This window comes from Xiphophorus couchianus, chromosome 4 (genome assembly GCF_001444195.1).
Source record: "Xiphophorus couchianus chromosome 4, X_couchianus-1.0, whole genome shotgun sequence".
NCBI classification, from domain to species: Eukaryota; Metazoa; Chordata; class Actinopteri; order Cyprinodontiformes; family Poeciliidae; genus Xiphophorus; species Xiphophorus couchianus.
In genome coordinates, this window is record NC_040231.1 from 15171087 (window position 1) to 15183233 (window position 12147).

The 12147-nt window shown below is 40.5% G+C and overlaps 1 protein-coding gene across 2 annotated transcripts in view; it reads left to right on the top strand.

The window, feature by feature from the left end:
• The window catches only part of gse1b (Gse1 coiled-coil protein b), a 182606-nt gene that overhangs the window by 46264 nt on the left and 124195 nt on the right, over positions 1-12147 (top strand). Inside the window, exons 1-2 of one of the 2 annotated variants that reach the window (XM_028014090.1) lie at positions 5689-5766; positions 8074-8206. Coding sequence is in view for 1 of the 2 variants with exons in the window: in XM_028014085.1 (XP_027869886.1) it covers positions 8074-8206 (133 nt within the window). In the remaining variant the exon portion in view is untranslated. Of the gene's footprint in view, positions 1-5688; positions 5767-8073; positions 8207-12147 lie in introns of those variants that run through there. The other variant, XM_028014085.1, reaches the window with a different exon arrangement.

Consider the following 12147-nt stretch of genomic DNA (forward strand, 5'->3'; position numbering starts at 1 on the left):
TCCATTTCAGTCTGCTTTGGTTCTATTCATTCATAATTTTTTGGCAAATTATCTGAATATGTTTCTAGTGTCACAAGGTTTTAGCTTCACTTGTACAGAATACAAGTAACAATTGAAGAAAAACATTGAGGAAAAATACAAGTAGTCATACTTTGGGTGCAAAACTAATTGAAAAACTGTCCATAGAGCCTTTCTTTATAGAGAACAAACTGTTACCCGAGTTTGATTTTTAAACAGATTCTAGTTAGTGTTTACAGGGTTCAAACTTTTCTAGCATTCCTCATTAAAGAAACAAAAGTGCATGTAAATTTGAATCAGCTAAAGTGCATTCTCAAAATCCTGAGGAGCAGAAAATCAAGAGGGATTTATGTGATGCTTGTATTAGGTGGATGGCTGTGTGTTCTTTCATTTAGTTGGGAAACAGGCTGGAAAACGGTCAGCTTGTTTCTGCTCTCACAACTGGGCTTAGCAGGAAGAGGCCAATCGATCGCACTCTCCCTCTTCCTGTTGAAGCTGTTAGTGGACTTGGATGGAAGACACGCCTCTAGTGGTTTCCAGCTGTGTGTGTGTGTGTGTGTGTTTTGTGCATGTTCCTTCATTGTGCATGCGTGAGCAAGAACATATTTTTCTTAAGCTAGCATGTTGTCTGAGACCAAGCAAAATTAGGCACATTTTCCTAATTAATATGTATTTATTTTGATTTATTGACACATATCCTGGTTCTTTGCATTCACAGTTGGCAGTTTACCTCAAGGTTTTGCCAATAACAGTAACAAATCCAATGTATTAACCTTGCATTATCTGCTATAGAGTGAGGTGTATACGTAACTGTCAGTGCAATAATGTTTTGTATGCATGCAGTTTTAATGTATCCCTCTTCCTGGTCTGTGTGACAATAACCTGCCTTGAAGGAGGACACACAAAAACCTTCAGGGGTCAATAAAGTATTGTATCTTTGTTGGGTCACTCGTGTCCTTACATCCTGTTCCCAGGGCAAAACAAACCCAATGAGTGACAAAATGTTCACGATAACACTTCAGATTTAGTACTTCGTATCCTTTGAGCCCAGTCCTTCAGGATACACATGTTTGTTTTATCGACGACATCCCCGGCAACCGAAGGCCAGAATAATATCCAGGGGTTAGTTGCATCAGCTTTCGCTTTGGCTGATCCGCTGACCTCTAGCATCCTGCACTGCTAGGGGGATTTACTTTAGCTTGTGTACACCACCTACAGTGTATAAGGGTCTGCTGAGTCATTCTGAAACCTATTAGCAATTATAATGCTCTCTAATGTATTACTTTAGACATGGAGCTGAGGCTGATTATGGTGTGCTCCAAGGTCATGTCCACCATCATTTCTGGAGTTCTCTTGAAATATGGTCATACTGTATAATCCACAGTGGATCAGTTCTTGTCTTACAGAGGAGAGGCTTATTGAGCGATAAAGTGAATTTGGATTATTTACTATACTTTTTAGCTTTGAGGGTTCTAGTATCTGTAACTGGGCATGCAGGCCAAGTTGTCTTTCTTCATAAATATTAGAAATTTTAAAAGGGACAGCCAATATTGAAATTTTATCAGCCTAAAGACAGTTGATAGAATAATACAAAAAATAAATAGTATTCTTGTACACTCCTTAGGTTTGTTGAGTTTGTATGTGTCAAAGTGTATCCATCCAGCAAACCCCGGATCAGCCTCAGTGGAAAGATTGCTTCTGTGGGGCTTCCTGTGCGTCTGCCCTTGACTGACCCAAATGTGACCTGTGTTTGTCCCCTGGGCCTCCTGTGAGCTATTGTAGGGACCTCTGCCTTTGTTGTGAGTGTGCACATAGAGTATGTGTGTGCTTGTGTTGGTGGTGTAATTTGAGTTCCAGGTTAGGACAGGACTGCTGTATGGTTCATCCAGGCAGAAAAAAAACAAGACACAGGAGCCTTGGGGTAGGCAGAGAAAGGAGGAGGGTAGTAGTGGGACAGCTTAACGAGTAAAAAGTAAAGAGAAAGGGACAAAGAGTAGCAAAGCTCTTTTTTAACTCAGTGTCTTTGCGAGAGAGATGTCAGTATGTGTCAGTTCGCTCCACTAACCAGCCTGTAGCATGAGAAGCAGATCACTCCCCTTCCTTCTCACACACTCTTGCTTCCCTTCTTGGCAACTATCTCTCCACTTTCTTCGCTCGTATCTTTTGGTGATAGCTTTTCTGCCTCAGTTGAGAAGAAGCGAAACACTACGCGGCTCAGGGGAAAATGACAAGACTAAGTTAGAGACCAAGCAGTGAACCCATCATCTCTAAGAGGCTGGCAGTGCGGAGTGCAGGTCTTCTCCCGATCGCTCCATGGCTGAATGGGGAAGGGTTGCTCCAAATGCAGCGGGGACCAGGGCCCTGAAGGCAGGGCCACGCTGCTGGCTCTGCTCCACTATTCTCCTCGGTGCTGCGAGGAGGGCAGCTCACAGCTCTTCAAACACAGACGGGATCAAATCTTCAAATCCCCTGGAAATGTCAGCCACGTTTGAGGAAATGTCAGCAGAGCCGAGAACACACACAAACACCTATCGACCAGAGCATGCACGCACACAGGCCAACGCCATGAAAGAAGAGCACTGGGATATAAGGCATCCATTCCCTGTGGGTAAAAATAAGTCTCATGTCCTTATTTTTTAGAAAGCCAAAGGGAGAACTTTTGTTTGCTGGTTGTTGTTCACAGTTCTGCCGAACTTCTAATCCCTTAAAACATCTAGCACATTCTCATAAATAAATATCTGCTTTAGTGCTCACAAACATCAAGTGATGCAATTCATAAGTGGAATACATGGCAATACCAGCAAAGTGAAGAGTAGAATGTTTTACATTAAAACCAAACGGTAGACAGCAAGACATTTGCAAAACAAAAGCATAAAAAATGTTGGAAACTGACAATAATAAACCAACGTACTCAATGTATTCAAAAACAAAAAATATTGTAGAGTGAGGTATTAGCTCAAAAACAGTTTCTAAACGCGTATTTCCTGGTTGATTATGACGATACAAAAGGAGATTTCCATCAAGAGTTTTACAATTTCTGCTCTTACCTTTTCCCATAAAACAAAAATATTGAGCACCATGTGAAAATACGGTGAATCAAAAGTCTTCAAACATAGATCTTTAGGTGATCTCATCTTCAGGCAGTGACATCATGCCGGGGTCGTATTGATCTCTCCTCACTCCTGCTGACTAACTTATCGACATCCTCAAGTGTATTTCCTGTCTGGCCTGTCAGCAGTGTTTATGGATGGCACTGCTCCCTGGTGACACACTCACACATACACACAGAGTAGAAGCTATAACATGGCCCCCATGCAAACAGGAAGTGCACCCCCAAGACTATGTTACATCATGTTGTAAAAGCAGATACACACGCATAGATGTTCATCCCCACCACTTCTTATTGATGTAGTGCTTCATCCTGGCCTCTTCCTTAATGAATCTGGCAGGTGCTGACCTGCAGGTGCCATGGAAGTATTGACCGGCGTGGACCTGAAAGCTTTAGGTCAGAAAGATCAGAGGAGAAAAAGTAATTCTCTCAAGGTGCCGTTTTGAATGATGTGCTTATGAATGATGCTCCATCATTCCTCTGAGGTGGTACCGAGTCTAAAACCTAGTTTGTGTGAGCAAGATGGTGTCAACGCCATTTCGTGCAACTGACAGATGAAATGTTGGTTGTGAGTGCCTTGACTGAAAAAAAACAATATAGAAGACAAAAACAAAGAAACAAAAAAACACAGAACCACGTACATATTACTGGTGAAACCTGCAGGCTGTCTTGATGTTTGTATATTCCTGTCAAGGTCAGCACTCAGCTGCTAATGTCTTGTGATCCTTTAAGGGCACACACAGTACTCCACACCGCTTTTTAATTCCTGCTGGCAGGCTCCCTCCATGTAGTGCAGCATCATCCATTACCAGCTTCCTCCTTAGCGATTAGAGAAGATAATGCTGAACTGTGGAATTAACCTCAATTAGTAGTACCTCTGTAGATCTTTCTCATTTCACCTCATGACTCCAGCTCTGCATCTTAAATGTCCCTGGTCTATTTCTGGTCTATAGAGAGGGCATTTATCAGAGTGGGGAGTAATATATTAATAATGTAATAATATGGCATTACTTTATTTACTCTATGCAGAAGATAAAACAATACAGATGCAAGTAGTAGTTATTCTACTTGCATCTGTTGTATTGGGGTTAATGTCCTTCTAATACTAAACTTTGTCACATCCTGACATGACACATCTTAGTTATGAACAGAGGATCTTAAGTGTCGAATGCCTTTTGAATGTGCATAACAGTAAAAACACTAATACCAGTTTACTTCTTAAAGTTCTTAATTGCATGTAATGAAAATGTTTCATTTGCAAACATTTACAAAGCTGCATACTGATATAGTGGAGATCCAGGCAAATGTTGAGTTGGCCAGGGGACTAAAGCCTGAGCTGCTAGGCAGGTCAGAATTCAACTTTTGTAATGAACAGCTGCTAAAATTAATTCCTAAATTGTATTGCCATGTGTGGTTTAATACAATGCCAATACTGTTGTTAAAGCAGTTGTAGTAATTTAACTTCACGCCCTAAGAATTTTGGGTTTTATGCCAGTAAAGTGAAGATTTAATCTTAATCTTACATTTTAGTTCAGACAGAACAGGACGACAAACAATTGTTTTAGAACTTGCTAAATTATCCACTGCTGAAGTCCAATTATTGACTTTAAGACCTTTAGTTGAGGTGACACACAGAAGTGTTTTTTCCTTTAGCAACCACCAAGTAGTGGTTGCTACATACATGTTTAATATAGGCATGGAGTAATTACATTTCAGAACAGATGGAAAGAATTTGAAATATTGGCTACATGTAGTTGTAAATACAAGAGTGAGAAAGGGGAATTTAAACTTCTTAAAATCTTTTACTGAACTACAGAGTGTTTAGTTAATTCCTTGTGCAAATGTGTTAAAGCTGAAAAAATTGAGGGAGTTTCTATGAATTCTCTTAATAGATGCCTGTGTGCAGAATCACCTGCTAATTAGCAAATTAGCATGCTTACATTAACATTTAACTCAAGTAACTACTGTGTTGCTGGCAAAGCATCTGTTGTGATTCTTTTTCTTTCGTACTCAACAGGTGTCTGAATATTTGTCACTTTAACAACTCCATACAGGGCTGACATGTTATACCATTGCTAAATAAATAAATAGTATGGATCCCTACGAGTCATATGATGCATTAGCAATGTGTATGCTTTCAAATCTCAAAGGTGTTACTCTCCACCATCTGTTATGATGATTTGTGGATATATTTTGTGGGCTTAAGTTCCTCCTGTGCCTGAACTGCTGTTTAGAAACCGTGTTAGTTTCACTTTTGTATCACTACCCTTAGAATTTAAGTCACTCATTTGGCACTTCTGTTCATAAAGAAAAGAAAAAGAAGTGGTTGAAAGAGCAGAAGAAAACTTGTAATCAGTTTTTTTGTGTATTTTTCTTAGAGTATAGCTAATCCCCTGGCTCAGACATGACTATTTGATTGAAAGTTTTTTTGTTTTATTTTCACACATGAGGATGTAAACCGAAGAGGCACACCCAACTTGTCAGGTGAGGAAGATAAACAATAAAATTCAATAAAGTGAAAGAGGGAGTACACCCTGTCACTGTCTTCCTGGTAACTCTTAGTCACACAAGAACCCAATAACTGTGTGGCACAGCAATTACAGTGTGTGGGAGAAGTGGATCATTACCTTGTACAAAGGGTGAGTTTACTGTTAAGTGAGGTCTCTTTAAATGCTTTTTAACTGCTGGTGCTTCTGTAAAGCAGCTGTCTGGGCTTGAAGAGAGGGCAGGTGGGGAGGTCTGAAAGAGGCCGTTGAGACAGAATAGAAAAAGAAAAAATCTCATGACCGGTTGGTGAATTTACATACAGGCCAACAGCCGAAATACTTGTGGTTTTTTGTGTGTCATAGTTACGGTTGTGGGTTTTGCCCACTTTTTAACTGGAGGACGAGGCAATCGTATACCTTGATTTTCACAAACACCTGCAAACATATGATCACATCCCTCCACTCTTCAGGAGGAGTTAATTAGAAATGTGTGTGTGTGTTTTATTTTTAGCAGAGTGTGTTTAAGAGAGGTAGTAGAGCCTTGTCAGTCTTCAGGGCTCTGCTCTGCTCTGTAGTACAGTGGCTGTAGCTCTTGCTGAAAGCTATGTATATTTCATAAACCCAGGGTGCCTTTTTGTCTTAAGATATGCTGCACCTCCCCTGCCTGTCTCTTCTGATCGTCAGTGGAGGGAGCCATCACAGACTTTTCTCTTTTTTTTATCTATCCCACTCCTCTCTCTCCATCTTGACAGCCACCCTCTGCTTTTGCCTCTGCTTTTCATGGTCAGCTTGTCTCTGTCGTGAAGTCTCATCCCCCTTTCCTCTTTCTGTTGTGGAGCGTAGTGGAGTAGAGCACATTCAAAACGACTGGTTCTGTCAGGCGAAGCCATTTTCTCAGTGTCTCTCTCCATCTTTGATTCTGTCTGTCTATTTTGCAGCTCTGTCACTTCAGGGAAGGGGCACTTTTTCACCTGGAGCTGCAACCCCCTTCAGTTGTTGTCTTTTTATAGCAGGAATCAGAGTGCTTTGACAGTAGCTAAAAATGGTTGCACCGCTGACAAAACAAATCTGCAATTAATGGCTATATTTGCAACATCAGGCTCTATTTATGGTGAGAGGTTTTTTTGTTTTTTTTTTCCCTTTTTTGCTGGCTTTGCTTTTTCAGCCACAATAATGCTTGAAAATCACAGAATCCCAATTGGGTTATTTAGTGAAGGGGTTGCATTTTGAACTAATTTCTTTTAGTACTGCTGATAGCTTGCATTACTTTCTGTCCTCTTAGGTAATTTATGCTCAATTTTTGCCCATTTACGGTGCCATGAAAATCATTCGTCCCGTTACATATTGATTTTGTCACACTTAAATCTGACACAGTTTAATGCCACAGGCAAAAAGCTGTGATGATTTCATTTATTAAACTAAACAGCCATCCAAACTAACCCACATTTATGTGAAAAATATAATATACTATAAATATAATAATATAATCATGAAATGACTCTGATTGTCCAGATTTTTTTGCTTCAGTCTCACAGCAACACCAAGGCCTAAATTGACATCCATTAGTCAAAAAGGGGTTTCAGAGTAATTTTTAAGGCTTTTAGGCTCCAGCAAACCACTGCAAGAGTCATTTTTCCTCAAATGTAGAAAACATGGAACAGCTGAACCTTGCCAGGAGTGGCTAGCCTACCAGAATTACTCAAAGAACACAGGAGGCCACAGAACAACCCAGAGTAACAACTAAAGCACTGCAGACCTTACCTGCCTCAACTGAGGTCAGCATTTATGATTCAACAAGAAAAAAGAAAATGGGCAAAATGGCAGAGATGGGAGAGATCCAGGGCAAAGACTATTGCAGACTAAAAAGAACACAAAGGTCCATATTTATTTTTGCCATAAAACCATCTTGATAAACTTTAGGTTAGAAAATATTCTGAAACCTTTTGAAAGTTTTAAAGTGACCTATTCAAAGTCGGGACTTAAATCTGATTGAAATGCCATGGTATGATCTGAAAAGGTCTGTCAATGTGACTGAATTAAAACCGATTTGCAAAACAAGAGTGGATCACAATTCCTTCACAGCAATTTGAAAGACTTATTAACAATTGGCTCTAATTGTTGATGCCAAGCATGCCACAACCAGTTATTAGGTTAAGTAACTTTTTAAATTCGGATCGGGTTAGTTTGGATAACTTTTTATGACATTATATTAAAAAAACTTTTTGTATTAATTTAGGTTGTATTTGGTTGATGATCAGACACATTTATGTGCGACAAAAAAGACAAAATAAATCAGTGCCGCAAAAAAGCAGAATTTGTGGCCACTGATCACACTTTCATTAATGTGGTTAAAAACAAACTTTGGACGTAAGACTTAGCAATTGATATTTTGCGCAAACAGGTAAATTTTTGGCACAAAATAACCTCTAATTATGTTTCTTTATTTTTATATTTTTCCAGGCCAGTGCTTTGGTTTCAAGTAGCACTGGAGCCACTAAAGAGACAGACTCAGAGCCTTCACGACCTGCACGGGATCACACTCCTTCATGCCCTGTGACCTTAGCGCCAGAGAGAGGAGAAGCTTCACTTCCCAGTAAGTGCTAAAGGCACAAATGACCTCCTTTTTCCTAAATTCAACCTTATTAATTTCTCTTTCTGCCTGAACTGTATGTTTGGTCTATTTTGTGTTATGTTTTTGCAAAATGAATTAAAAACTTTACCACTCAGTGTTGAGATTTGCACATCCTATCAGAGAAAGTTATTTTAAGTTGTGATCCCTGTCGACTTAGCGTTGTTCAGTCCTGATTCTAAAATGAGAGTATTCCAACAGCAGAAGAGCTGCAGCTTCTTTTCTGCAGAAACCTCAGTTTGAGTAGATAGCCTTTGAGATTTGACTATTCAAGCAGAGTGGTATAAATACTCATTCCCTATTTGACAGAATCGTAGAATCTGCTAGTTTGCATGTTATCCATTCATTTTGCTTCCCTCACTGCATACCAGTGAGATGATCTAAGATCAACGGCCCAAAACAGATACATTAACATTTGCTTTTATACCAGCCAGAAGCAGCATGTTCTCACTTTAAGTGTTTAATGCTGTGTTGTTGGAACCTGTTTGTATTTTGTTGCCATGACTTTAAAACAGACCTCTCTGCAGAACATGCAGAGGAAGTTGAGTTTTAACTACTACAATGAGTCACATACACACACACACAAAAAGTCACTCCCTTCAGTTAGCACTTTTCTGACCCGGCTGTGTGGAAGCTCAAGAAATTGCGAGTCCCCTGAGAGATGAAGCAACTCAAAAAGTTACAAATAATAGTTTTGAGGCTGACGTGTGCTGACGTGTCAGCTTTATGCATCTGTTTAGCCACGCTCCATCACCTCTATATAGTTCCATAATATCTGTCACTTCCTCAAACAAACTGTTAACTCAATACGTCGACACATAACCTATCTACACTCTGACTCAGGATGAGACAGTAAGGATTTGCCTTTAGTTTGCTTTGCAAATACTTGGTGCTCCTGCTTGTTTAGCCAGCCTTTGACTGCATTGTTAAGCAGCAACTGCTCTAAATTACTACCAATTCAAATCTGCAAAACCAGCCACAACACAGACAGAAAAAAAACGTAACACAACCAATCAAGCTCTGCTTTTGAAATGTTACAGATTCAGAAAAGATGACAGGTTAAACTGTTAGCAATGCTTTATTTAAAATGTATATCAGATTGAGGTAATGTGAACCTTTTTGTGATACTTATTCCCAACCTCTTGGTTACAAACATGCTACTTTGTACTTCATACACGCGTGCACAAAGGAGTCTGTCTGTGCCTTGGATTTTAAGAGTAAAAAGTCTGTCTCCTCATATCAGTGTTGCTGGATGACTTTTGGTTGCTTTCTCTTTGTCTCTCTCTTTTGTGTGAAGTTTAAATTTATTCTCTCCACCGTTTGCTTTTCACTTTGCTGCTTCAACTCTTTTGCTCATCGCTCTCATGCTCAGGCCTCATTTTCCCTTTTCTCTAAGGCTATTTCTGTTTAGCCATGAGGGCCCCCCTGTCATTTACAGAAACTCATCTCAAGCTCCCTTTTCAACGGATTCCTCACATGTACACACACACATGTGTGGGACACACATAGGGACACTCTTGCACAACCACATGATGCTTGATTAAACAGTCATGACAAAGGGGCCACCCCACAATAAACAGACACACAGGCATAACACTGAACGATCCTCTCAGTGGTTCAGTGTGGGTTTGAAATGGGGTTTTCATGAGTTATTTAAGTGTTCTCCATCATGAGTGTTTCGCTGCAGCTCCCACCGACATGACACGGACCATTTCCCCCGCTCAGGCAAGAAACATGGCATAACGCATGACTGTGGTGTTTGCATGAAGCGGAATAGAGAGGCAAAGAATCTAAGAGGCATAGTTTTATATGATTTAGTCTGTGAACACTGAATCTATAGAAAATATATGTCTGTTGCTTACCATATCTTGTATGTTTTTTGTTTTTTTTAACTGAAACAAAGTTGGTTTAAATGATTTGACATGTCACAGTAATTTGTGAGAGTTTGCACGATGGAGCCGCAACAAACAGATTTGCTGAACATCACTTCAGAAGGTTTAAACCAAAATCTCATCTCTGCACGTTTTATTCACTGTGAACCTGGTCTTTACCAACCACACATTTACTCAGCAGTTAATTACTTACCTATAAATTATTTAAAATAAATAGTGAATTAGCCAAAATGGCAGTGACTCACTTCGTTAAAGGTGCAGCATGTAACTTTTAGATATTTGTTAAAATTGTCACCATGTTGTGACTCGTGACGGTAATAATAAGAGCAAGTAATCTGTTAAAACATCCTCCACCACTTCCTTGTGCTACAATTGCCGTTTGAAGACATGCACCGCTCCCAAACATAAAACCACCAATCAGAGTAGTGTCTTAGCGCTGTCAATCAACTTCACGCTGCTGCATATACTAATGGCAGAGAAACAACTTCCTGTTCCAGGAAAATTGTTTATCTGCTGTCATCGATGGCCAGGCTAACTGGCTTGAGCAGTTACGCTCTACTAACAGGGCGAAACTGTTGCATAGCAGAAAGCAGAAAGTGGGAGGTTGTGAGCAGTGCATATACAATGATGGCTGACAGAGCTACGACCCTCCTGCTGGCTCTGATTGGTTGTTTTCCAAGGAGCGATGCAGTTGTGCAGATGACAGCAGGACCACTGGTTTATTGAATATGACAATGAGCTCACTGTTCTCCAGTGGCCCACAGGTCAGAATTAAATTGCGCACCGTTTGCTTAATGCTGAACAGGAGGCCTGTGTAAAGGACCATGCCACAAACAAATCTGATGTAAATGCATGATGCTGTCATTTGAATATAGACCAAAATCTCAGAGGAATATGTCCAACAATTTGTAAATTCTATGCCAAACAATTGGGCAGAGGAAAGGCGGTCCAACTTGGTACTAATAAAATCGCTGTCCAGGGTACATTGTAAAAAAATATATGGCTAGGAAAACTGTACCATTCTGAAGTTCTTTATCTGCCTTTACACACATACCTTCATCCACACATTTAGACATATCAATATTTTTGCTTGTGTTGTAAGTGTGACCTGGCAGAGAAATCACACATGGCCATGATGTGATTGTCCTGCGTGTGTTTTGATTGTTGTAGCACAGCTGGACTTCTCAGACTTGCCAATGTTAATCACTTGGACGCTGGCCAGTTCAATACAATTGCAATTATCCTCTGCGGGCGCCTGGAAAACCGCTGAAAAAAGGGTACAGCTGAAGCCTGAGGCAGGCTGAGAAGGTTTCATAATGTTTGGCATACCACGTCTGGGATGAGGGGTGGTCTCTGTTGATTTAGGAGTTTTGGTAAAAATGTTTAAAAAGAGGAGAAGCTTGGAAATTGGCAAGTTTAGTGATGCTCCATAAAACATGCAGTGCACATGTAAAACATATTTTGTCTGTTGGGTTTAGCTCAGAGCAGCAAGTGGGTTCATTGAAAAATGGGCTCCAGGTCCATGGACTGTGAATGCAGGGAAGTGGACTTTTTTGGGATAAGACTAAAGGATAGTGTGGAATGGCACTGCTTGATCCCCCTCCTCTGCTCCCTTCTTTTTCGTCTTTCCTTTTGTTCCCATCAGTGGGGAAGTGAGGAAGGGCGGGTTAGCCTCCGGTGACAGTGACGTGCCTGTGTCGGCTTTCTGAAGCGCAGCAGATGGAGGAGCCTGTTTTGTGTGTGTGTGTGTGAAAGAGAGTGATTAAAATGCCGCTGAAGAACATACTGAGCCTCTTGGCATCACCACACTTGGCTCAGCATAACCTTGCTACCCTCTTTTTCCAAGTTAGCAGAGCACGCACTTAGGTGTGCACCTTTTCGTGACAAGTTTTAGCCACAGCCCTGACGAGCAGATATTAATTAACAGTGTCCCTGTTGTCTTTTACAGATTTGATTTTCTTTGAGTGGCAGGAGTGCTGCATGGCCTGTGTGGCTGTGTCTTCACTTATCTGT